General features: G+C 39.9%; 5 protein-coding genes across 5 annotated transcripts; all 5 read left to right on the forward strand.

The window, feature by feature from the left end:
• Positions 1-2,909: 2,909 nt before the first annotated feature.
• LOC139445594 (caveolin-1-like) lies at positions 2,910-4,979 on the forward strand. Its single transcript, XM_071226753.1, has 2 exons — positions 2,910-3,003; positions 4,114-4,979. Exons 1-2 carry the CDS (start codon positions 2,947-2,949, stop codon positions 4,438-4,440), a joined length of 384 nt encoding a protein of 127 aa, XP_071082854.1. The 5' UTR covers positions 2,910-2,946; the 3' UTR covers positions 4,441-4,979.
• A 1,942-nt stretch (positions 4,980-6,921) lies between these two features.
• On the forward strand, positions 6,922-8,735 carry LOC139445287 (caveolin-3-like). The gene is made up of 2 exons (XM_071226418.1): positions 6,922-7,085; positions 7,980-8,735. Exons 1-2 carry the CDS (start codon positions 7,029-7,031, stop codon positions 8,304-8,306), a joined length of 384 nt encoding a protein of 127 aa, XP_071082519.1. The 5' UTR covers positions 6,922-7,028; the 3' UTR covers positions 8,307-8,735.
• A 2,312-nt stretch (positions 8,736-11,047) lies between these two features.
• Positions 11,048-12,968, forward strand: LOC139445998 (caveolin-1-like). The gene is made up of 2 exons (XM_071227264.1): positions 11,048-11,186; positions 12,257-12,968. Exons 1-2 carry the CDS (start codon positions 11,130-11,132, stop codon positions 12,581-12,583), a joined length of 384 nt encoding a protein of 127 aa, XP_071083365.1. The 5' UTR covers positions 11,048-11,129; the 3' UTR covers positions 12,584-12,968.
• A 6,865-nt stretch (positions 12,969-19,833) lies between these two features.
• Positions 19,834-22,229, forward strand: LOC139445735 (caveolin-3-like). Its single transcript, XM_071226940.1, has 2 exons — positions 19,834-19,986; positions 21,496-22,229. Exons 1-2 carry the CDS (start codon positions 19,930-19,932, stop codon positions 21,820-21,822), a joined length of 384 nt encoding a protein of 127 aa, XP_071083041.1. The 5' UTR covers positions 19,834-19,929; the 3' UTR covers positions 21,823-22,229.
• A 1,706-nt stretch (positions 22,230-23,935) lies between these two features.
• On the forward strand, positions 23,936-26,851 carry LOC139445669 (caveolin-3-like). Its single transcript, XM_071226859.1, has 2 exons — positions 23,936-24,096; positions 26,098-26,851. Exons 1-2 carry the CDS (start codon positions 24,040-24,042, stop codon positions 26,422-26,424), a joined length of 384 nt encoding a protein of 127 aa, XP_071082960.1. The 5' UTR covers positions 23,936-24,039; the 3' UTR covers positions 26,425-26,851.
• The last annotated feature ends 204 nt before the right edge of the window (positions 26,852-27,055 follow it).

Raw genomic sequence — 27,055 nt, forward strand, 5'->3', positions numbered from 1 at the left:
CGGAACTGAGAACACAACATAACCAGTGAACGGCTCTCTATACGAAGCTAAGATTTACTTTCGGTTTCACTATAGATCGTATTCAATTAAATTTCAATGGCTGGAAAAAAGTTTTCCTAAACACGTATGGTATTCAGGTATGACAGTGTTTGACCCTGTAGTTAGGTAGGTAGTATATGGTGTTTATCGCAGGCAGCACAGTGACGGTACCGTTTGGCCCGTAGCAGCAACCGTAGGAATTACTGTCTGTTAAGAAAGGCTACTATTACAAAATGGCAGAAATTGATTTGGTAAGCCGATATCCAAACAACATCAACGACCATTTGAAGGTAACAATATTCATACTTATCCATGATTTTCTGCGCATTTAAATCACTCCAGGTTTTTCTTATTCGAATCTCTTTCATCAAAAGAAAGGACAAGTGTTTATGAAAGTTTGTTGCAAAAGAACACTATCGCTGATCGTACGTCTCTTTAGAATACTGTTTTACAAAAGTTCATTTGTCACATTAAATAAATTTTTATTTAGGCCTTTTCTTTAAAAGCCAAGCACAGCCAATCTGACCATACATTTATACTAGGGGCCGGCAAGTTGATATTGGGGAGCTGGAATTCATTTTTTTAAAAACAAAGCTTATATATTATATACATTTATATTATATTTTTCCTCTGTTTCGTTAAAGAGCGTTAACTGAACTTATTCAGTGTTTAATACTCAGCATTGAGCTTTTGAGGAGAAAAGGTAAAAATTGTTTTGCTTCAACTTTCAAAGGCAAGCAATGGAAAAAACAAAAAATTCATTTACGACTGCTGTGTACATAATCTGCTTTCGAGAAAATTTAAACGTTGAAGAAACAATGTGGGAGTCCGGGTGTTATTCGGGGGTATGGGTGGTGGTGGTGTGTGTGTGTGTGAATCATTCACTTGTCATGTCAAGGAACATGGTTGCTTTCCGATATGGTTGTCACTCACCCACTCACTCACAGAGAGAAAGTGGGTGGGTTTGGTTTAACGCCGCTTTGAGCAGTATTCCAGTTACATCCCTGCGTTTCATGATGAAGGTTCAGACGTTTACCAGGTTGGTGAAAGCCACCAGTACGGGCATGGTGCTTACAACCTATTAACATAATCGGGGCAAACCGGGATTCGAATTCACAATCACAGATTTCTTGGACCCAACTCTGTGCAGCGAACTGCATCGCTTTAGACGACTGGATCCCCGTGGCCCCCGATATTACTATGAAGTGGATGTAGATAGCAAAAATATTTGTTACGATAAATGGTGTCGAATCATTTCTTAATGCAAAACCTATATAATTTATCAAGAAGTATTAAAAAAACCCGTTTCCTTCGACTAAAATATACTGTAAAATATAATTTACAAATGTAAAAAGTTCACATAACCTAACGCGTTCTAACTGACGTTTCCTATTTTACAACCCACAGGTCAAGTTTGAGGATGTCTTGGCGGAGCCCGAAGGTGTCCACAGCATTGGCAAGTCCATGTCAAACAACAACGCAGACTCAATCTCGAACAAGCCTGGCATTCCAAATGGTGAAACATCAGTGCAAAATGGACCTGGGCGACTCTAGCACACAATGCCTTTAATAGGAATATGTTCTCCTTGTCAAGTCAAATAAAAGCATTGTAATCTTGGTCGGCTGGTTGGTTTGTTGTTTAACGCCGAGGCTTCATGACTGTCACAATGTTTTTTTTGGTAACTTGTTTTTAAAAAAAAATGTTCTTTCCACATAAATCACTTTCTTTCATTGCTAGATATTAATGTGTTTTCCTGTAGTTTCACCTCAATACAAAACATCCCTAACTTCATTGCACAGAATATATTAAATTCGTAGTGAAACCTTTGGAGATAAACCTCTTTTGACACTTCCATCACATTTTGAACTGAATTTTGTGCTTACATTTTTTCTGACTTTAAGTAAGGTTCATGGCATCGTTATCTCAATTTTCAGTGTTTTCATCCCCCTACCTGACTGCAATCTGGCTGCTATCAGGCTCTTACGTCCTTTTTATCCGGGCGATATCCATCTGCTACGGGGCTGCTAGCCAGCTGCTAGCCAGCTGCTAGCAAGCTGCCATCGAGATGGTTCGTGTAATGTCCGGCACTCAACAAACTATGTGCAGAATACAGAGGGAACACCCATTACCTACTTTATGTGTACAGAATGAATTTGTGCATACAACCCGATATTTGGCACTCCATACTATAACACTTTATTCGTAGTTTGTTAACATGACGCATTTCTACTGGACACAGATGACACATAATTTGCCAAAGTTGTAGAGTTCACATAATGTATTCCGTCAATGCAGTTGTGGTCGAGTGGCAGGTGTAAGCCTGAAGTCTTATGACCTTGTGGGTGAGCGCCACTTTAAACAATAGGTCACTCACATCATGGCGTGTCAGGGAATAGTGGGGCAAAACCCAAGTGATGCTGGTCGGTTAGCACTTTTGTGAAACCCACTAGCATGCGCATACTAGGGTTCGAACCCACGACCATAGGTTTCTGGTAGCCTAAGAGATGTAACTGCACAGCGAATTATGGCGCCTTAGACGGCTGGGCAACACATGCTTCCTGAAAAGATATTAAAAAGTTGAAAACACAATGGCTCACGCAAGAGTGATCAGCAGTTGAATGCTCGGAATAAATGTCTTTATGCACAGGTTAAGAATAGCCCCGTCTTTGTTATATCTACAGTCATGAGGGATTTACCTTTGGAGACAATTGATGTCTTTTTTGTCACCACGTGACTAATCGTGGCCAATAGAAAACATGACTGACACTCGCTGATATAATGACAGTGTCTGGTGATGTAGTTAAGTAAACGAACCTGTCGTTATGTACACATATACAAAATGTACGTTTTAACACACCTATGCCACTTTACTTTTGGGACTGTGCCGGTTGTATCCTGTTGAAAAAATGGCCGAACTTGATTTGGAAAACCGTGATCCTAACAACATCAACGACCATCTGAAGGTAATCTTGTTATAAGCATAAGTAAGTTTAAGTGGAAAATGCTTTCTTGAATATTTTGGAAGAGAATATAGTAAAAGAAAACAGAATCCGCACTAAACTCGCTGCAGTTAACAGATACTGACCAGTGGAACTTCGTCTGTCACATTCATTTCTTAATTGTTAATTAGGTCCTTTCTTTCAAAAGCAGGTACATTATAGAATAACTGACAATTTTAAATTCGACATATCCTGTATGAAATATATTTAACGCTTCTCTTTCCCATTGTATTTTTGGGGTACGCAAACCCCATTCTTTGCTAAGATTGCTTTTATAAATACTTGATTAGAAATAGATCTCCAGTATCGTGATGGTCGTTGAACATTTTCTGTGCCAAGGCGGGTGGTAGGGAAAGGAAAGGACATGCTCCCCTGTTTGTCAAACACCTCGCGTAATCATTGCATTATTCAATGATTTGTAAGTGTAGGTGTCTGTGAATGTGTAACTGCAATAATTGTTTAAGGTGCTTCTTGCCCTGTGACAGAGATACTGGTAGGAATAGGTCTGAGGCTTGGATGTTTTAACATAGTCTTGCTGCAAAAGATCGGGTTGAAGTGGCTTCCGTGCGTGGGTAGGCATCGATATCCGATAAGTGGCGATAAGTTCAAATGTTTGCACCTTACATCCCGTTTGTGGCTCTTTCAATTATAAATCATTTTGAAAAGGTGTCACTATTGATCAGCAATGTGTATTCATACCAATAACGTGTAATAATTAAGTGTCTTCCATTATGCATCAGCGAATATAAGCTTGAATGATTCTTTACATAACAATAAAATTTAATAGATAAAATCATGTCATTTGCAATAATGGTTTTAACAATGTTTTTGTAAAACGTTGTCTGCTTGATATCATTCAATTGAGGATGTCTTGGCTGAGGCTGAAGGTGGCGACTGGGTCTTCGTTACAAATAAGTGTGTTTCAAATATCTAAATGTGTTTTCACAGGACATGGGGAAATATGAATACTAATTTGTCTTCAAATACAATGAAAATAAGCAATAAACGGTGATATATTTTGCAATACTGTTGACAACTGTTAAAGTGTCAAATGTTTCAACTCAATATCATTAGGTCCAGTTTGAGGATGTCTTGGCGGAGCCCGAAGGTGCCCACAGCATTGACTGCTGCTGGAAGTGTACCAACACATGCTTCAACTGCGCCTTCAAATGCTGTTACATGTTGATGACCCTTTGTGGACCTCTCTACGGCCTCTACTACGGCTGCAGTTACGCCATGCTTGCCTGTGCTCACATTTGGCAGTACACACCACAGATCAAAGCATGTGAGATCAACTGCATCATGATGAGGAAAATATACACCATCTGCCTCAACTGCTGCCTGACGCCGTTCTGCGAGTCTTGTGGTGCCTGCTTCAGTAGGATACAAGTCAAACAGTAACAGAGAGACAAGCTTGATCTCTCCGGATCTTCTTTTACAAAGTAAATCAACATTGTAGAGTACTCTGGATGAATCTGCGGTGCCGTCTTCAGCAGAATACAAGTCAAACAATAAAAAAGACACAATCTGGAAGTATCCTGGCGTTCTTACACAAAGTAAAACCTCAGCGTAAGACTGATCTGGATGACTCAAGCCGACACTGGCGCGCTTGTACTATATAAAGCATTAATGTAAATATGATATGGGGGAACCTAATACACATTTTACATGTCGTCCATACGTGAAATGTGTAAAATGCTGAAATGTTCTGGCGCCTATTACAACCAACATATGTTACATAAAGTAGGAAGACAAATACATCCGCTCAGTTGTCTAACCAAAGAGGGGAAACTTCTTTGTTATTTTCGTTTCGGAAATTAATGACTCTGCCATTATATTTCGCCTGTTACAATGAAAAGACACCGCCGCGTACTTATAATTATAAGAATTTGACGTCAACAGAATGTGTGTTAAATTGAGCAAATTCATATAACCACAATCCTCTGATCAATAAACCGTCCTTCATATGCTTGTTACATTTTTGTGTATTATGAAATTATTACTTTCTTTGTGAGGAGACATGACAAAATATTTGGAAGTGACACCATGATACATAACACTTACGCGTCACTGTCCAGTTACTATCTTTTCACTTTATCGAGAGCATATACAAGTGAAAAGGTTTTTTTGTGATGTCTGTTTGAATCTGATACAAAATTGTTTAAACATGAGATACATGTTCATGTATGGACAAAATTTGTTTACCGTGAGCCCTGCAAGACAAACACCTTGTTTTTCACTTGTGTACGCACACCACATTATTTTTTCAGATTAACCACAATGTCGGGTGAACGATCGTATTTGTATAACATGAGAACAAAATTTTTTCGGATCATATTATTTTTTACGCTTTTCCCTTTTACTGCTGTTAGGTTACTTTGACCGAAACATGTGTGACTGAACTGAAATTAACTGAACCTTTAACTGAACAGCGAGCCTGGCCACCCGATCCCGTTAATCGCCTCTTACGACAAGCATAGTCACCTTTTACGGCAGGCATGGCTTGGTAAGACCGGATCTAACCCGGATCTTCAAGGGGTCACTTCATTACTACTTACAGACCAATACATGACACAATACAATGCTCGTCGACGATAACACATAACACCAAACTGAATGACATCTTCCACAGAGGCTCGTTACATGACTGTCATCACCCAGATCTAGAGAAACGTGCTCACCCCGGCAACCTATATCTCTATTGACACCTCCACATGGAGAAGGTAACAGGATTTAAAAAAAACCAAACGGTTTACTGACCCCCATGCAGACTAGGTGAGGCCCCAGTGTCGGTACAATACATTCCATTGTGTGTACACCATTAACAGTGAAATGTCCTCTTCACAGATGAGTCCACTTATTGTATAGACTGTACAAAAGACAAGGGCTGTATGTAATCTAACTGGACCATTCCCATACATTATACTTCTGGAGGTGGCATGTTTATGGTGTTGGTTGAGATTCGGGTTAGCATTCGAAGCCACTCTTGTAATCCACAGACAGGTGCGATGACTGGTGTATGTTACCAGAAGGAGCTCAATACACATGCTATTTTCTCCTCCAGAAACAAAGGTGGTCAAAACACAAGGACCAAGATTAATAACTAAATCAGTCCGTGACACCAACACTGGATTAGCGCATCCTGACACAGAAAAGAAGTGTGGCGCCTTAATTCACTGGACCAAATGTGTCCCCACGTGTATTGGAGTCAAGCATTACGATTCCAAAACTCAGCAGGTCCATCCATGTTCTTCAGAATGTGGCGGGAAATAGTGGTGGTAGGTAATACACAATAGGCGAGCCCTTAGCACATGAAATATACTGTTCGTAAAACAGTTACGCTAGAGGATATTCATAGGCATCAAGTCTCTGAAATTGATCTTTCCATCAACTAATATTCTGTATAAATATATACACACTATGAGACTAAGGGTAACATATAAGGGAACAGCTATTATTGGACTCCGGTGTATTTAGTTTTGCAGCCACCTAGCTGATACAAGGAGAATATCGGCAATGTCATAATTATAAACACTTCATATACGGGGGTAGATCGACATGAACGCAAACTGAATGCCTAAATTTGAAAGGTTATGCAACACAATGGCTCACACACGAGTCGTCAGAAAACATGCAGATCAATGCAAAGTGCGAGTACAAATATAAAGGAGGCTCCAAATACCCACCTTCTTACTATAGGCACAGTTGTAAAGATTCCAATGTCTGTAAAGGTGGGTAAAGACGAGAAGTCTTTTGACACTGCAAAGAACCACGTGACTAACTTGAACCAACAGAAGACGGACGTCATTCTTAAAGAATAATTACCAAGTATGACCATGTTCTTATGTAGGCAATCCCGTAGTTACGTAAACATACATATATATAAGTGTTGTAACACCCCCTGCACACCCGTGTGGCTGGAACTGTACCAGGAAAGTAGTAGAATCCGTTACTGCAATTCACTGTTTCAAAAAGCGTACTTTTGAAAAATGGCCGAACTTGATCTGGAAAACCGAGATCCAAACAACATCAATGACCACTTAAAGGTAATCTTATATATTTCCATACATTCATGCTAGTGTATTTAAATGAATCAGGGTTTCTCTGTTATCAGTAGAGAAAGGAATATGAAGTCGATGGAAAACAAACCGTACATTTGACATTAATGGACTGATGTTTGTCAAGGAATACTCTGCATCGGATCTTTATACCCCAAATATAATCTTCAATGAATGAATCTGTTAAAGCATTTATTTCTATCAAACAGATAGATGTGTGTCCGAGTGACTCTATTTGTATTGTGTATGCGGTTTATGGAATAATGTTGTCATCTTTTCCCTTCCCAAAGTTATGATAATATTTACGAAGTAAGTTTAATCCATGTAATATGTGCTTGATGATTTCCTAAATTACAAATGCATAAGCATCAATACTGGTCTCACTTGAATAACTGTGTGGGTTTTAATTACGTTTTCTGTTACTTGATTGGGCAAAACTTCTAGTGAATTCTTTTCCCACTAGCGACCAGTCGTATGCTAAGAGGAAAGGGCACGTTCAGTCGTGTGTCATTCACCTTGTGTGATCATGATCGTTATGGCTTAGTTGAAGGTTGTGTGACTTTCATTTTGTAGAATGGTGTCTCTTCGTGTGACGGTACTAGGGTAGGAATAAGAAGTTGATGATATAATTTACACCTATATGAAGATCCTTTTCAGTGGGATTGGTAGCCCATGGGTTAAAGTGGTCGCTCGCCATGTTCAAAGTGTGTCTCTTTCCATTACAAAACATTTCGCAAACGTGCCATTATTGATGTTCAATGGGTGTTCGTTACAAATACGTGTTTTTGAAATATCTTAATGCGTAAGTAATAAACGGTAATATATTTTGCAATACTGTTGACAACTGTTAAAGTGTCAAATGTTTCAACTTAATATCATTAGGTCCAGTTTGAGGATGTCTTGGCGGAGCCCGAAGGTGCCCACAGCATTGACTGCTGTTGGAAGTGTACCAACACTTGCTTCAACTGTGCCTTCAAATGCTGCTACATGTTGATGACCCTTTGTGGACCTCTCTACGGCCTCTACTACGGTTGGAGTTACGCCATGCTTGCCTGTGCTCACATTTGGGAGTACACACCACAGATCAAAGCATGTGAGATCAACTGCATCATGATGAGGAAAGTGTACACCATCTGCCTCAACTGCTGCCTGACGCCGTTCTGCGAGTCTTGTGGTGCCTTCTTCAGTAGGATACAAGTCAAACAGTAACAGAGAGACAAGCTTGATCTCTCCGGATCTTCTTTTACAAAGTAAATCAACATTGTAGAGTACTCTGAATGAATCTGAAACTTCATTTCAAAATTAACACATTGTCTTTTCTCGAGATGTATCGGATATAAAGTACCAAGTGCGAATATGTTTAATGTTAGGCACAGTGTTAAGTGAAATCTCCATATGCAACGCTCGAATTCCAACCGGCCAGTCATCTAAACATTTCTATATTAGTATTTCTGTCGCATTTTCTCCATGGAGATTAAGGATCCTGTGTTTGTTTCGCCCCTCGAAGAAGGAAGGAACACACGTAATGTGCTTTCATTTCTTCGTTTTTGTGCAGGAGTTTGAGCTCAATGTACTATATGTACTAGGGAAAAACAGAATCATCACTTTATTGTGCTTCAATAAATAATCTATTACACACATCTTCGTTTGTTAAAACATGTTTCTTAACGTCTCCTACCCCCAAATATATACTTCCTAGAATGTAGATATCGTTGAGGTGTACGTTTACAATACCGTGGTGTTGGATCTGAACGCAACATCTGTTCACGATGCAATTTCACATCATGCATGAAAAGCACGTGATAAACTTATAGCTGAGGTGAAATGGGGTTTAATATCGCGCCCAAGATGATTGCACTTTTATAGCCACTTTAAGCACGTGTTTGTGTGTTAGTGTGTTAGTGTTAGTGTTAGTGTTAGTGTTAGTGTGTTAGTGTGTATGTGTTAGTGTGCATGTGATACTGATTCAATTATTGTGAATGGATATTTGACTGGTCAGCGATATGTTGACGAAAGTTTGCGTCCTGTCGTTGTTCCCCTCGCTAGAATTATCGGTTGAAATTTTGAACGGTATGATGACTATACGTGACCACATCTTATCCAGATTGTCACCGATTATCTCCGACGAGAAGGAATACGAACATCTGCAGGATGTTCTCGGACAGAGAATGTACGCTAGAGACCCAGGACCCGCCAATGTGGCCAGGCTAGGGTAGGTCTTCACGAGGAATGGCGGGCAATACCAAGGGCAACCATATGCAAGTTAACCAACAGTATGCCATCAAGGTGTCGTGCATGTATCGCCCGACATGATTGACACATCAAGATATTGATTTAGATATTTATCGTCATTACATCTTCACTATCATTTCATCAGTTCTCTTCTTTTATGTCGGTAGTTTTTGTTATTGTTTTGGTACTTGAACAGGTAGTTTCTACAATATTTCCATTTCTTACAAGATATGCAAGATATGAGATCACGCACTCAAACACACACAACTCATATATAAGCACACAGACACAAGCAAACACACACACACACACACACACACACACACACACACACACACACACACACACACACACACACACACACATGCACAAACACAAACACCCCCGGACACAAACACACAAACATTCACAAACATACACACATAAACACGCAAACATACAGACAGACACACACACGCACACATACTAAAACACAGACACACATACATACACACAGAAACACACACACACAGACACACATACACATACCACAGGTACAATGGAAAACGACATTTGATGCAAGAGGAGTGAACTACATTAGATGTAATTTATTCATTTGAATAAATAAATGATGCATTTTTCATGTATCTTTAACCCATATTTTTGTACGAATATTGAATATAACTCAAATATTGTGTATATTTTGAACGATATAGAATGAGGATGGGGATTTTCTAAAAAGCGAATAGTACCTTCTGTTCTGAAATAGAAATGTTGACTGAACTGAAAATATATGTATGTGTTGAAATGCTCACACACATACACACAACCACACGCACGCACGCACGGACGTACGCACGCACACACACGACCCCATACACTCACACCACCCACACACATTCACACCCACACCCACACTCACACCAAAACAACAACAACAACACCAAAAACAACAACAACAACAGCAAAAACAACAACAACAGCAGCAATAAAGCAAATTCAAAGCACATCCCCGAATATTAAATGAGCGGCCTTAGAACCCTAACAGTCTTTTGTTCAAGTCGCATAACTCTGAGGTCTTTATGGTCTTATGTTTCTTAAGAATGTTATACCTTGGGGTTTCTTTTCAAATCTAGTAACCCAAATTCAATGTCACAGTATTTTTTAAATTAGTTCTCAGCTTTTAAGCAGGCCCAAATTACAAAAGATGTAAACAAATTCAAACACCTTGAACAGGTTGGTGAATGGCTCGACAGCAGCGAGTGCAAACTGTCACTTTGTTATCTTCAGACATTATTTGTTGAATATGTTACTGTATGAGTACCCCTGTAGCGTAACGTCCCATGCTTGTTTTAGCTAATGCTATACAGTTTTAGCTGAGCTGGGTGGTAGATAGGCCTGTGCCTTACAAAGTCTCACTGACAGAAATTGTAAGAACTATTCGGAAAAGCACAAAAGAATCTATCAGATTTATTGAAAAGTCCATGCTGGGATCTTCAATGAAATAACAATTCCCATAGTAAAGTGAATGGTTATTAATAGTATCTACAAACTGTGCTCCGTCGTCACTATGGGCACATACATAAAGATTTCAATGCGTTCTGCTGTAAGGATCTCATGACGTTTTCACTGCAGTGAACCACGTGTCACCTTTGGACCAATGTCAGAGAGCCTTATTTACTGAATCTGAAGTTAGGGCAGTGTAAGGCCTTGTTACTATGTAAACATATACATAATGGACGTCATGACAGACTTTGCGACACTCTGCTTCCAACAGCATTGGCAAAAAGATCTGCTGCCCCAAAGCCTTCCGCAGTCAAAATGGCTGAAATTGATTTGGAGAACCGTGATCCTAACAACATCAACGACCATTTGAAGGTAAACTTTTGGGCATAAAGTTATAAAAGCGCGATTTAAAGTTTCTATTAGTTATTGGTTTTTATCCCCCGCCAAACAAAGTTGGCGGGGGATATAGAAACGGGCTCCGTCCGTCCATCCGTCACGTTTCGTTTCCGGAGCATAACTCAGAAACCTTTCAATAGTTTTTCATCAAACGTTGCAGGTCTGTCATGTACATGCTGAACTGGCGCCTTTGCTATTTAGAAATTTTTGAAATTTTTATTTTTTACGTTTCCATGGCAACAAGATGGACTTTGGTTCTGTAAGGTAAGGGTTCGTTTCCGGAGCATAACTCATAAACCGTTCAATATTTTTTCATTTTTCATCAAACTTTACAGGTTTGTCAGGTACATGCCGAACTGGTGCCTTTTGCTATTTAGAAGTTTTAGAATTTATTATTTTTTTACGTTTCCATGGCAACAAGATGGACTTAGGTTCCAAACTCTTTTTTTTTTTTTTCAATTTCCATGACTAGTTCCACCTCGGTTAAAAAAGGTTAGGGTTTCTTTAGATACATCTATCTCATAAATTCTGCAACAGGGGCGGATGAAAATAGTGTGTGAATAAGTGAGTTATATCAGTCTTATGGTGTAAGGTGTAAGTGATGCAGAATTTGTACCCATGAGAACGGGTTTGGTGCTGTCAAGCCACGATCATAGGATTCTGGCACATCAAAGGGACACAACCCACTCAGCGAATGCCGCGCTACCCGCTATCCGTGCCCGATAAAGGAAAAAAATCCATAGATTTGTAAGATATTCAAATTTACAAATTAAACACGTACTCATAGCTTTAGCCTCAGCATACTTTATCACGGACTTTGTTTTTGCGCGTTAGGTTATCGTTTTCATACACAAAACATGTTTAAGTACGTTTGTACCTGATTAGGGGATATTCAAATTTATTGGTTACAATAAACGTGCCAATCATGTGCACTATACCTTTTGAAATAGTGTCGATATTATATTGTCATTAACCTAGGCATGAGTGAAGTATGAGGTGTGAATCAAATGTGTCCTACCTAATGTTCTACTATCGCAATCCTACAGGTCCAGTTCGAGGATGTGTTGGCGGAGCCCGAAGGTGCCCACAGCATTGACTGCTGCTGGAAGTGTACCAACACTTGCTTCAACTGCGCCTTCAAATGCTGCTACATGTTGATGACCCTGTGTGGACCTCTCTACGGCCTCTACTACGGTTGGAGTTACGCCATGCTTGCCTGTGCTCACGTGTGGCAGTACACACCACAGATCAGAGCTTGTGAGATCAACTGCATCATGATGAGGAAAGTGTACACCATCTGCCTCAACTGCTGCCTGACGCCATGCTGCGAGTCCTGTGGCGCTATCTTTAGTAGGATACAAGTTAAGAAGTAATGCAAGAATGAGCGGGACCGTTCTGACAGAAATTGCGTTAGCTGGACTTCCCGACCCGAACATCACACGTTTCTGACATCAGCAGTTAACATCAGCACACCGATGGTGTCTCCCATGACGTAGTCCACAATGTGATATATGTAGTTACTGGACGAGGCCTGGTCAGTTGTCTTATCACTTTTCTACTTGGGCTATTTTCTTACTTTCGGCTTGGGCACTAAGGACTGTTAAGGACTTTCGCATGTCGAGGTTCACATGCTCCCTTTGTTCTTTGTGTACAAGGAACTTGATTTCGACATAATTCCGCTACTAGGGCAACGACATCGTGAACTGTACATATCTATATTCTTTGCACTTCTGTGATAATAAACTTGTCTGTTATATACCCATTTGTTTGTTATAATTTGAAGGTGAGGTGAGGGAAATGGGATTTAACGTCGCGTTCATGATTATTGCAGGTGTATGCACGTGTGTGTGTGTGTGTGTGTGTGTGTGTGTGTGTGTGTGTGTGTGTGTGTGTGTGTGTGTGTGTGTGTGTGTGTGTGTGTGTGTGTGTGTGTGACCTGTCACATGTTTGGCTATAAGTCAGCATATGATCATCAGATAATCGTTTCAACGTGAGTGTAAGTTAAGTTCATATGTTAGAATTCGGAGCAACGCTTTTCTACAACTATAACGTAGCGTTGAAGACATATATAGCTTAAATAGCGAGATGTATGCACGTGCGTCTATGTCTGCTTGTACGAGTCCGGACTATTGTCGGTTTTTATAGTGCTAGCACACTGAGATACCATGCCGCAGTTTAACATGAATACCCTACTCATGAACAGTGTACCTACTCCGAGCCGACCAGCCCTTGCTTTAACCTCTTAATGTCGAGCACCAGGCAAGGTAACAACAAGTACCATCTTTTTACGTCTTTTGGTTTGACGCGCCCGGGAATCGAACCCCGACCTTCCGCTCTCCGGGCAGACGCTCTTACACCAGGGAGTCGGTATCTCGCGGCTTGGAAATCATGATGATGATGATGTTTGATACAGATCAATGGCAGAAACAGTTGATACTTATAACAATAAAATTATGCAATATGAGGAAGGGTAGGTCATATTTGGGGTGAAAGTATAAAATAATAATAATAATAAGTGCATTTATAATGCGCCAGATTCCATTCACAAAGTGGATGCTCATAGCGCTACACTATTATTACCCCGGTCAATGGATCAGTGAGCACTCGATTTTCATTCTCAGCTCCCTGGGGAATATACAACCGAAGCTGCCTGTGGGCGCTAGAAGGTTAACAGCCACATCACCCTCACATCCTACCGGGTACCCACTCACTGATGGGTGAACAGAGGCACATTTCGAACAAAGTTAATAGCCTAAGGAGACACCACATGTGGTACGTGTGCTTCAGTGTGGGGCAGGACGTCCTGGAAACTCTCAGGAGTCAAGCTCAACGTGGTCACCAATCCAACTACTGTCCGAGACCGACGTTGCATAACTTCACCTGATTAGTGCTCTGTGCGCTGTGCACTCATTTAATCACACCAATAGGCAAACAAAACAATATGACCACACAAGATAAGAAAGGTTGTAAATGGTATCACAGGGGATGATCTTTGATGAGTGTTGGGGCATGAGTAGCCCTGTGATGCAAGGCGCTGCAGATTGCCTTGTAAGTTGTTTCCCTTGTGCGTGTCAGAACCCTGTTTTTCTTACTCGAATCCAGATTCTCCCTGATTATAATTACAGATTTGTCAGCATTGTGTATTTTGTTGTTGGTGCGTTCGAATTCCCGATACTGATCGTTGGCATCTCAGCACCATATCCATGTTCGTAGGCCTCTTTGGACCGTTCTCTAAAAATATGCTGGTACCCAATACTATAATTACAAAACCAGTTCAAATATACATTTAACACTCAATCACCCACCCAAACCTACCCAAGCACTTACTCACACACTCCGTACATGCCCCCAACGAGTACCGTATTCATCCGTACATGCCCCCAACGGATACCGTATTTATCTGTCCAGGACCCCAAGGGATACCGCATTTATCCGTACATGTCCCAAATGGATACCGCATTTATCCGTATATGACCCAAAGGGATACCGTATTTATCCGTACATGCCCCTAACGGATACCATATTTATCTGTACATGCCCCAAATGTATACTGCATTTATCCGTATATGACCCCAAAGGGATACCGTATTTATCCGTACACGCCCCCTACGGATACCGTATTTATCCTTATTACCCACGTGGTGAAGATACAGGTGGTAAGATACTAAATCCGTACGTCACACGTGTGTCGTACAAGGTTGACCTTGTTTTATTCGTTTTGATTGGATAACCGTGACCTCTGTCACACCGGGACTACTTTTTTCATTCATAAAAAATCGCGAGACGTCATTCATTTTGCGATTACAAGGCAGAACTGAAGAAATTCATGAGAACGAGAGATATTTACAAACACTTTATTAAACCAAACAAGATAGTCACACGCATAAAATTCGGTTTGCATTCAATATAAGTTATGCATAGAGCTCCTACAGACGTATAATCGAGCTAGATCTATAAATCGATTTACAATGTACGACTGCCGATCGAGCGCGTCCCTTGAGCGTGACGCACCCGACCATTTTCGCAACTTTCAATTTGATTTAACGTAAAAGGATAAGCGTGGTGAAATGAAGTCTGTTTAAACTATCTGGACAGATATCTAGACTTACTTGGGATGATCCGGTTGTGCCATCGGTGTCCCCTTTGAAGCGTATTTTGTGGCGCTGTTTCGGTAGGTGTTGTTCATGAATGAACGAACACGACAGCACAACCAGATCACTTAAAGTTCACAGTTCCGATAAAAATCATTCGAAAACTCCGTGGAAGTGTGCCTGACTTCTGATTTTGTGGCCCCAAACATCCCAAATGTGAACAGTAACATTCCCTATCTCTAGCGTAAAACGCTGTGAGTGGATCGCGGTTGTCTTTTCTTATTCCGGTGGCGACCTTGCCCTTCGAAGCTGTCACTACCATGCAAGCAGACTTGAGTTTGTTGATTTTCACGTCTTCAGTAAAGGGTGGTACAGTTAACATGAATGTCTTTGGCGAACAGTCTGATTTCCCTCTTCCAAAATGGTACGAACATGATATAAATTCACCTGATAGATCAAGGAAACCGAACCATTTTGATTGCACAGACAGGACCCCGGCAGTGTGACCGACTGTTGGTCCGATATTCAAAGCGCGGCGCTAATGTGACATTTCAAATTTTCTTATCGGTGTACTGCGTACTTACAACATGGCGCTTGAATTACCATAAGTTGAAGACTTTCTTCCAAAAGGATCTTGAGTGTCGGTGCTGGTTTGTTTGCAAACAGAACAGCAGGCGCTTGTTGTCAATGCGTATGCATAAACATGTCAACAATGCCCATATTTGGTCATATATCAATATTCATGCGCAACCAAATTTTGCAACCGGTTTCAGTTTGGTCTGTCAACGAACGAAAGTTGTTATGTATTTACACTTAAATATATATTTAACGTGGGTAATAAATAAAATACCACACTCATTCTCGTTAGATACCACTTTTACGAAACTCGTGAACTTTCTATGGTATCTGACCTCGCTTTCGCTCGGTCAGATACCATAGAAAGTCCACTCGTTTCGTAAAAATGGTATCTAACGAGAATGAGTGTAGTATTCTCTATGTACATGCCCCCAACGGATACCGTATTTATCTGTCCAGGACCCCAAGGGATACTGCATTTATCCGTACACGTCCCAAATGGATACCGCATTTATCCGTATATGACCCAAAGGGATACCGTATTTATCCGTATATGACCCAAAGGGATACCGTATTTTTATCCGTATATGACCCCAAAGGATACCGTATTTATCCGTTTGCTTTATCCTGCCGTGAAACCTACCCTTAATATAATATATACCAATATTTTAAACCGTATTCATCCGTACATGCCCCCAACGGATACCGTATTCATCCGTACATGCCCCCAACGGATACCGTATTTATCTGTCCAGGACCCCAAGGGATACTGCATTTATCCGTACACGTCCCAAATGGATACCGCATTTATCCGTATAAGAGCCAAAGGGATACCGTATTTATCCGTATATGACCCAAAGGGATACCGTATTTTTATCCGTATATGACCCCAAAGGATACCGTATTTATCCGTTTGCTTTATCCTGCCGTGAAACCTACCCTTAACATAATATATACCAATATTTTAAACATCTGATAAAAAATTCGTAATACACAAATTATAGCAAGGAAGACATTCATTTAAAACAGCAGCATTTACAAGTGTTTTTCCAATACCAAGAACATATTTTAAATTTCTTTTATGGAAATGTTCCAAAACATCCCATTTATGCTAACCCTATATCTCAGAGCAGTGTAATAGAATAGGTTCTATTTGGCAGAATTTCAGCAGAAAGACATTCGGCAAAAAATCGTGGTGCAAGATATTTCAGTTTCTACCGCAACTCTTACATGGGAGGAAGTGCCTTTTCTGACTTGACATAAACAAGCCTTGACTTTGAGCATACAAGTCTATTTGTAGAGATAATACCCAAGAAACTGTAATTGGTTGAATTTTTTGAAAACCTCAATTCCGTTTTCTTAATTATTACGGAAAGCCCGAAAATCCATTTGATCAAAATTAATTTTCATGCCCCACTTAGTTTGACCAGGTTAAACATGCATCAAAGTTAGTTATCAAGAATGCATTGGACTCGATTCCAAGAGTGTCTGGGTTTATATATGCCTTGTATCCAGAATATGTCTGTTTTGTATAAGAAAGTGTCTGACACGAACCCAAAATATGTTGGTCTTGAATCCAGAATGTTTCAGACTTGTGTCTTACTCGTACCCAGAAAGTGCCTGAATGTGTCTGATACGAATATGTCTGTATTGTATCCATGATGTGTCTGACACGAACCCAGAATATGTCTGTATTGTATCCATGATGTGTCTGACACGAACCCAGAATATGTCTGTCTTGTATCCATGATGTGTCTGACACGAACCCAGAATGTGTCTGTATTGTATCCATGATGTGTCTGACACGAACCCAGAATATGTCTGTCTTGTATCCATGATGTGTCTGACTCGTAGCCATGATGTGCCTGACTCGTATCCGGGATGTTTCTGACTTGTCTGACTCGTATCCATAGTATGTCTGACATGTACCCAGAATGTGCCTGAATGTAACTGACCCGTAACCAGAATATGTCTGTCTTTTATCTCGAGCTTCACGACACTAGTTTCAAATTTCGGCTTCCATTCCAGATACACTTTGAAATATGTGTTGACAAGTTGCCGATTCAACATTTGAAAACTGAACAAAAGAAAAGTCAGTAATGTCTAATGGATGGGTGGGATTGTATGGCAGTACTCCTACTGGCTAAGGAAGGTATCTTGCATTTCAAATGTTTATCCCATTGAAACGAACGATAAACGATGTCTAGCAATCGGAATCGGTCGTACAGTCCGCAACTGTCGTTCTACAGTTATATAGTATAGTATAGTATAGTGTACAGAATACACAGTCGGACTTTTACTTCGATTACCGCTCTGATTTGTGGGATAAAAGACCGTTATGACAGGACCTGTTATGGAAAGTCCTCAGATCTCTGTGTAGCGGTAGCGAGCACTATGACCTAAGTTTAATAAGATTGATGAATGATTTATTCATATACTCCATAATACAGATCAACAGCCATGCTGCATTGTAGCCGTATCTTTTGCAGTCTGTGCTGCAAAAGTGGTACCCTTAAACAAGGTACAAACTTGACTCCCATTGGTGATTTCACGTGAGTCTTATATGTTATTGGAAAATGTTGGTCGCCTGATATTCTACAAGCGGTGCGTCCAAACGCAACCATTGTCGATTTGGAAGGTCTTAAACGGCATTGTTTTCACACTTAAAAAATGTCATGGAGGTAAACAGTAGAGCTAAATATATCCTACACCACAAGATCTGACTTGGTTGTGGTTCAGGGAAATTTGACAGCAAATCTTCAACCTCACCTTCTTCCAATCATTGACTGCCAGAGGGAGCCGTTTCAACAGGACAACGCTTCCCGGCACACAGCTCGTGTCACGGTAGACTACCTCAATAATGCTATATCAACGTCTTGCCCTGGCCGTCCAGATTTCCAGATCTCAACCCAATCGAACACCTCTGGGATGAACTCGATCGACGTGTACGTCAACGTTTGAACTCGCGGCAGACACTCCCATAATTGTCAACGCGTTACAAGCAAAATTGCGTGGAATTTCGCAGGACAGAATTCGTACACTTATCCAGTTAGTGCCGAGGAGATGCAGAGCCGTGATTGCTGCCCGGGGCAGTCACAAGAGATACTCAGCTCAGCGCCACCTTGAGGCCTTATGTGACATGACAATGAACAGAATATAATGCCTTTGTACAACGACAACATGTGACTATCGATCTCCAAAATTTCATATTTGTATCTATGATATTAAAATAAAATAGATCGACTTTATTAGGTACAATATTTTTTTTCTAAAAATCTACCTCTGCGTTTCTTGTTTTGAAGAGTGTACATCAATAATGAGATCCATTCTTCTACAAGAGCACTTCAAACTTAATTCTTATAAACACTACAATACAAACACATACAGGTTTTGTCACTCTGTGGTGTAATTCCTGTGCTTATTAATATACAAATAGTTGATTTATCATAATATATCAACAGACGAAAGTGTCATATGTATTCAACATTCCTGTGCCATGTCCACAAGCAGCAAAGAATTCACTATGCATAGCAGCTCTCGAATTATTCAACGTGCCTACGTCACCTATCAGTAGCTGGTCTTAATCGAGGTATTCCTGATTACAATCAACATAAAGCGAATATATTCTATTCAAAGGCTGAGGCTAGTCAAGTGAACTGTCAAATTACATGTATGTATGTATGTATGTATGTATGTATGTATGTATGTATGTATGTATGTATGTATGTATGTATGTATGTATGTATGTATGTATGTATGTATGTATGTATGTATGTATGTATGTATGTATGCATGTATGTATGTATATGTATATCATCTACAGAGGCTCGTGTGTGACATGACTGCTCCCGACCAACCAATAGAAAAGACGCATGTGAGACCTATCAAATAAAAGTCTTGTTTCCAGGGAAGTCCTCGACTTAGTAACTCTGTAAACATGTTCAATAAACAATACAGACGCTGCGGAGGTTGATCTGTGGCAGCGTGTTGGAGGGTGTCAGAAGCACTTGCTCCGGAGTATCGACCGTAACGTTTCATTTTCAGCTGTGAAAATGGCTGAAGTTGATATGCACAACCGAGATCCCAACAACATCAATGACCATTTGAAGGTAAGCTGTCTCAAGTTCTATTATACATGTATATTAAAACATAAATGTGAATATGAAATTATAAAATTCCTACCACCTTGGTGGGTAAGCTGTCCCATATATGAATATGTGATGATCTTGTAATAGACAAGTATGATATCTTAACATCAGGTAGACAAGCACAATGTAGAATGTGAATGGCTATAAAATATAAAATGTTTTCTTTTGACATTATAATCGTAGATGAAATACGAGAAGGAAAGCCTCATCTCCTGTTAAAACTGTCCAATAGAGCACTACGTGTACCCGAAGACGTTTCCATCAATTGCCAAGAACTGAGACTGATGGCATTAAATCAATACGATCAATTTGTAAATTTGACAACAATTGAAGCGTGCAATGTGAATCGTCTTTGTATAAAGGCCGACTATCAATGTGTACAATTTACTCATCACGCTTGATGGTTACGAATGCAACACAATGCTGTTGATAGGGTTACCATACACACACCAATACAACCAATTAAGTCGTAGGTTTAATACTCCGCTCCTTTAAAACACAACAAAAAATATATGATGTCAACACTGAACCATCCCAATACCTACAGATATTTAGGTCCAAATATTTGGATGTACACGTATAGTATTATTATACATCAGGCTGCTGTTGTGAGACTCCGTGATCTAGTGGTAGAGTGTCCACCCGGAGAGCGAAAGGTCCTGTGTTCGATCCCCGGTCGCGTCATACATGTACCAGAGACGTTAAAATGCGGTACTTGTTGTTACCTTGCCTGGCGCTCGGAATTAAAGGGCTAAAACAATGACTGGTCGGCTCGGTGTCAGTATACTGTGTCTAAGTAGGGTATTGCGGTAGGGTATCTCAGTTGGCAATCACTATAAAACCGGCATTAGTCCGGACTAGTACAAGCAGACACATACGCACGTGCATGCACGTCGCTATTTAAGCTATTTTACATATCTTCAACGCTTTACGGCAAGCATGGGTCAAGTAATATAGGCATTTTTTAGGCATGTATAGGCCTTGCATAGTTCAAAACATGCATATATTTTTATATGTATTTGAATACTATTTCATATCCTTTATACAGATATGACCTTCCATGCTATACTGTAGTTATGGTTCTAATATGCAGTCCAATTTATTGTTACTTTTGAGACTTCATAACTGACACAATTCTGTGTAAAGTCCCAAACATGAAATCGTCATCACCATTCCGTGCTTGTTTAATTAAAACTCCTGACGAGTGTTTTAAGTAAACTTATCAATGAGCAAGTCTTCTGTCTCAACTATCAATCTTTATGTAGATTTCAAAACAGAAGTACGCAATATACTAGTAGACATACGAACATGTGACTATTTTAACTGTGTATTTGGAACTATTTAGTAATAGTTGATAGTTACGATGCAGTGATATTCCGAACACAAAAGGCGAACTCTTCCAGAGCTCTAAGCTCAGCTACATCCATTTCCTGACTTGCTTGATACATCACATGCATTACAATCCAACAGGTCCAGTTTGAGGATGTCTTGGCGGAGCCCGAAGGTGCACACAGCATTGACTGCTGCTGGAAGTTTACCAACACATGCTTCAACTGCGCCTTCAAATGCTGCTACATGTTGATGACCCTGTGTGGACCTATCTACGGTCTCTGCTATGGTTGGCAGTATGCCATGCTTGCCTGTGCTCACATTTGGCAGTACACACCACAGATCAAAGCTTGCGAGATCGACTGCATCATGTTCAGGAAAATATACACCATCTGCCTCAACTGCTGCCTGACGCCATTCTGCGAGTCCTGCGGTGCCTTCTTCAGCAGGATACAAGTCAAACAGTAACAATAATGTCTGCAACTGTCCTGATATACTAGCACAAGATTTGGAATACTGTTACAGTATATTCGGATTTTTCCATTGATTTGTAAAAAGACTTTAAAAAAGCACTCACGCGTGTTACTTCACACGTCAGGGCCAAAGTAATAACTACCACGGGATGCAGCCACTTTGCAGGAGCATTAACCCATGGAGCTGTTTGACAAAATATTTATCCATAATTTCATTTTGGGGGTCGAGATTATGTTAATATTTTCTATGGAAAAATCAGGTGACACAATTTTCGCTTTGTTCGTCTGTGTCAAGATACTGTCTTAATATAAGACCTGGACATAAACCTGCACATAAACACTCAACTAACACATGGCTGTGATAAACAGTATTTACAACAAACGTTGTATGTTATAAAGAGAATAAACAAGATGTACAGTCTAATACGTCGTTGTCATAATAATCACAATATCGACACCGAAAACTTCATCAAAAGGAATTGTGTTTTAGATCACAACAAATTAAATGTTGACTTATGTTGCAGTCATCTATGTAACCATAATTTGTTATTATTGTCTTAACCAGACAGACCATTGTTTTATAGCATATATGACGACGCAGCACATTTTAACAACCGTAGGAACACCAGTAGATATAAACATAAATTCAAAAACAGACCTAAACTCGACCAGTAGTCATGCCCATGCATTTGGTCTAATGAGTGTGAATGAGTTACATTTAAGTGAATATCATTTAAAAAGATATTCTGTCATCAGTGTGATCACTTGTCATATATCACAGATGAACTTAAGACTAGTTGGAGACTATTAGCAAAGGTTAAAAAATAATCTGGCTAGAGATCACCAGCAACCTCAGATAGGCCACCATCCTCAGACCTGGGGACTTGAGATACCTTTGCTACCTACATTGTACCCCACCAGGATTTACACCATGCCCCTAACTACAGGAGGTTGCTTTAATTAAATTAAAATCAAGACGTTTACTACGATTAAAACTATGTAGGAAAACATACCGTTGGTCAAATGTATCGCCTACAGTGAGACCTCGTTAGACTGGAGTTCGGAAACCATTCCTTCCGACCAATATATAAGGGATATATATTACAACGGACAATATTCTAAACCATGATTTGTTAATCAGGACAATCAACTTAAACTGCCCGGATTAAACTTTTTTTAAGTGTGCCTGTCATTTCCATAAATAATTTCAAAGATATTTAGACTTTATTCTCGTATTTAAAACAGTAATTATCTAAATCTGGCTCAGATACCTGCAGTACATATTAGACATAAAATCCACATATGTATGAAAGAAGTGAAATGCTGGTTAGAAAGGAGGGTAGCAGCCTTATATTTAGAATGGTAAACACTGTTGCTATGTGAGGTAAGCTAAAGCATCGCACACCCTCTACACACACCAATACCGGAACCTGGCTTGGTCTACTTACTTACTTGTCATGCACAATTTGGTGAGACATGCATACCTTTATTTGACGCTTTGGGCTTACCCTAACATCGAGTACATGAAGCGCCAGCTGAACTGACTCCATTGTGCGATCTTTATGACTGACCTTACTTCTGAAACCCACCCAGGTGAACATTCAGAGCAATCAAATTACATTCTCTCTTTTCACCTCCAGTTGAGAAACAGCCAACTCTTTTCTTAAACACATGTGTGTATTAGTAGAAAAGGAATTCAAGTGAGTATCGAAACTAACGGCTTAGATTTACACCGCCACCACAATAGACGCACCCGTAGAGTCACTATCTGCTATTCACCGAAACAGCACCACAGTGGTGACAGTGAATGATTTTCGCTGGAGTAGGAAATCGTTAAATGGTCGTCAAGGGTACGCTAACAAACATAGTACTCCAGAGGACGGCGACACAGTGAAGCCACTTGTGCATGCTAGTCTTACTCTGTGAATCTGACGTTTTTGCTAAAATTAATTACATGGCCCTATCCGACCAATAGAAAACGGTTTCGTTGTGTGCGCACGTGCACCGATTGGTATCTTAACGGTCGATGGAATTATAACTGTATGACGGGTTTCCGCTCTGAAATAGCATTGCCAAGCGGGAAAACAACCCTGTTACTAAGTAAACATATACTTAATAAAGAACAGAGAGGCCAACTGCCACTTTGTCTGCAAGAGCATCTTGCCCAGCATCATAACTCGTTGCGCCAAGTTCACCTGGTACCTTAGCAAAAATGGACGAAATTGATATGGAGAACCGAGATCCCAACAACATCAACGACCATTTAAAGGTAAGAAAATAACCTGTTATCTTCAGTTAGGATATTTAAAATGTTGACTTTATAATCGGATTGTACTGGCAAACTGAAAACATCCTGACCAGATCCAATATTGGAAGAAGACAAATCAGATGTGAGAAACGTACGATGATTTAACATTTTAAAGAACACGTCAAAGAAAGTTGATTCAGGTGTATCGTAGCACAGAGAAAATATTTCCAATTGAAAAAAACCCCAGCCAATTATGATTCTAATTTTTGAATTAATGAAAAGAAAATTTATAACTGACAACAAGCCAAGTAAGTGCAATTGTTGAATTAAAGATATACTTAAGAAGACAACTCTTTATCTTTCTCTTCTCTTGAAGACAGAAACATTATTGATCATTCACGGTTCCAACATCCGACAGAACATCTGGAGGTGTTGCTGTTATGATATGTTTGCAATTGACGACGCGATTCTTGATGCATGACAACAATCACCAAGCAACCAACAGTCACACACATTGTTCTTGTGGTCATAAACTAAACAACCGTAGGCTTTGGCAAAATATCTTTCATTCGTTATAGGAAATCAACTTTTCAGCTACTCCTGAGAGATAATTAAATGTTACAAACACATTTCTATCATAATAATGCGTTCATACAATGAAGCAAAGAGTGCATATTAATGGCTTATAAAAAATCTAGTCTATATTGATTTGTAGATTGATTGATTAAGGGTGAAGGTTGTGGTTGTTTTATTTTACTGGGTTGGTTTAGAAAAACAACGTGATAGACATAAATGTCTGCAGCTAGTAATAAGATACACCAATTAAAGAGAAACAAAGCATGTATATTAACAATTTAATGTTCTGCTGCAAACCTTCTTTTAGAAGATGTCATTAATCAAAATGTGTAGGCTTAGATGTCATTTGTAACCTGAAGCATTTTCGATTCTCAGCGTCATCCCCGAGGAACATCATAAAAACGATAATTATTCACCCGGGGGTGCACACAGTGGCATCCTTCGTTCAGTTCTAATCCCAAGGATTCTGGTCCCTTTTCATCATGATTATGATTCGTGGTTTTCAGAACTGATCCGGGGTGAACAATTATTAAGAAATAAACGACGAGTTCAGCATAAGCATTTTGTCAACATATTTACAGAGGCTGTACATAATGTTGATATCTCATATGAGCAATAATGGTCGTTTTTATCGTACAAAACACTGACGGGATGTATTCTACCTTCAGGGTATTATATAAGGTAACAACTCCCACTCGTCGTTTATTTCTTAAAGTATGAAACTCTTTTGGTACAATTCTATTCACTTAGACTGTTCACGAAATAGTGATCGTTTTCGTATCGGATAACCACATACAGACCATAGTCTGTACAACACAATGTACATTTATAACAATATGGGATGGGGGTGAGCCTTTTGCTGTCCTCAAAATGTTTTGGACAAAATAATTTGCTCTCAGGTTTCACCCCCAAATATAAAATCACTGGAGACTGGACTTGTTGGATGTTCTGAAATATACAGTGTTGTCGTTCCCATAAATATACACACGTACCGGAAAGTATACTTCTAAGAAGATTTATCGTACGAAGGTTTATGGTGTAAAACTGCTACGATTTGTCGTGCGAAGGTTTCTGGAATATAACTGCTGAGATTTGTCATGCGAAAATTTCTGGAATATCTCTGCTAAGATTTGTCATGCGGAGGTTTATGGAATATCTCTACTAAGATTTGTCATGCGAAGGTTTATGGAATATCTCTGCTAAGATTTGTCATGCGAAGGTTTCAATGAACTATTTGAAAGCAGATGTCCTTGCTATTCATGCGTCAACATCTTCCGATGTTCCTTGTGATTGTGTTCACTCACCAAAGACTTGTAGTGAAATGTGTAAAAGAATACCTGGTGATTTGTTACGGTCAATTATGTCCGTAAAGTCTAAATATATGAACATGAAATAAATCCTAAGGCTATGTGGTATTTTTAACATGACGCCCTTTATTCGTTACAGGTCCAGTTCGAAGACATCTTGGCGGAGCCCGCAGGTGCACACAGCATTGACTGCTGCTGGAAGTTTACCAACACATGCTTCAACTGCGCCTTCAAATGCTGCTACATGTTGATGACCCTGTGTGGACCTATCTACGGTCTCTGCTATGGTTGGCAGTACGCCATGCTTGCTTGTTCTCACATTTGGCAGTACACGCCACAGATCAGAGCTTGCGAAATCAACTGCATCATGTTCAGGAAAATATACACCATCTGCCTCAACTGCTGCCTGACGCCATTCTGCGAGTCCTGCGGTGCCTTCTTCAGCAGGATACAAGTCAAACAGTAACTCAGCGACAACCTATAACCCTCCTGATATTCCTACAGAACTTTCCCCCAACTTTGGAAAATGTTGTGTTCTTGTCTGCCCTCCAGAACAATCACGAGGTCTGCTCGTTGACTTTTTCGGCATCAAGCAGCGTCACGCGTATTTACAGTGCAATTGGGTATACCCTAGTCAAAAGAAATGTGTCAGTTCTTTCGTCTTGATCTTTACCTTCTTAACCCGGGTTTGCCTCCATGTCGTCTTGGAAGTCGAGGAATCTGTAAATATTTCTCCTGTCAAGGAAACAAGGGACACAACTCGTGTGTTCCTGTTCCTGTGTTCGTGAAAAAGGGACTTGATCTCGACACACTGCATTAGAACAACAAAGTATTACGTTGTACATATTCGTATTCTCCGCGTTTCTGTGATCAATAAACCGTCTTTTATACAATGAAGTGTTTATCATACCCGTGTTGTAATATACTTGGAGATCATGGCTGTGGCTGAGTGAGTGAGTGGTCGTGATTATGGTTTTACGTCGCTTTTAGCAGTACTCTTGGGTTATATGGCTGTCGACAGGGGCTTCACACATTGTGAATATGATCAATTTCATGAATGATTGCAGATATATGAGGAATGGTTGCAGTAATAAGAT

Source organism: Haliotis cracherodii, unplaced genomic scaffold (assembly GCF_022045235.1).
Source record: "Haliotis cracherodii isolate W230 unplaced genomic scaffold, xgHalCrac1.p SCAF_6, whole genome shotgun sequence".
Lineage (NCBI taxonomy): Eukaryota > Metazoa > Mollusca > Gastropoda > Lepetellida > Haliotidae > Haliotis > Haliotis cracherodii.

Bases quoted from the DNA above. Each gene is read 5' to 3' on its own strand.
- LOC139445594 (XM_071226753.1), top strand. From the start codon at position 2,947: ATGGCCGAACTTGATTTGGAAAACCGTGATCCTAACAACATCAACGAC. The intron at 3,004-4,113 runs GTAATCTTGTTA...CAATATCATTAG, and splicing joins ACATCAACGACCATCTGAAG to GTCCAGTTTGAGGATGTCTT.
- LOC139445287 (XM_071226418.1), top strand. From the start codon at position 7,029: ATGGCCGAACTTGATCTGGAAAACCGAGATCCAAACAACATCAATGAC. The intron at 7,086-7,979 runs GTAATCTTATAT...TAATATCATTAG, and splicing joins ACATCAATGACCACTTAAAG to GTCCAGTTTGAGGATGTCTT.
- LOC139445998 (XM_071227264.1), top strand. From the start codon at position 11,130: ATGGCTGAAATTGATTTGGAGAACCGTGATCCTAACAACATCAACGAC. The intron at 11,187-12,256 runs GTAAACTTTTGG...GCAATCCTACAG, and splicing joins ACATCAACGACCATTTGAAG to GTCCAGTTCGAGGATGTGTT.
- LOC139445735 (XM_071226940.1), top strand. From the start codon at position 19,930: ATGGCTGAAGTTGATATGCACAACCGAGATCCCAACAACATCAATGAC. The intron at 19,987-21,495 runs GTAAGCTGTCTC...ACAATCCAACAG, and splicing joins ACATCAATGACCATTTGAAG to GTCCAGTTTGAGGATGTCTT.
- LOC139445669 (XM_071226859.1), top strand. From the start codon at position 24,040: ATGGACGAAATTGATATGGAGAACCGAGATCCCAACAACATCAACGAC. The intron at 24,097-26,097 runs GTAAGAAAATAA...TATTCGTTACAG, and splicing joins ACATCAACGACCATTTAAAG to GTCCAGTTCGAAGACATCTT.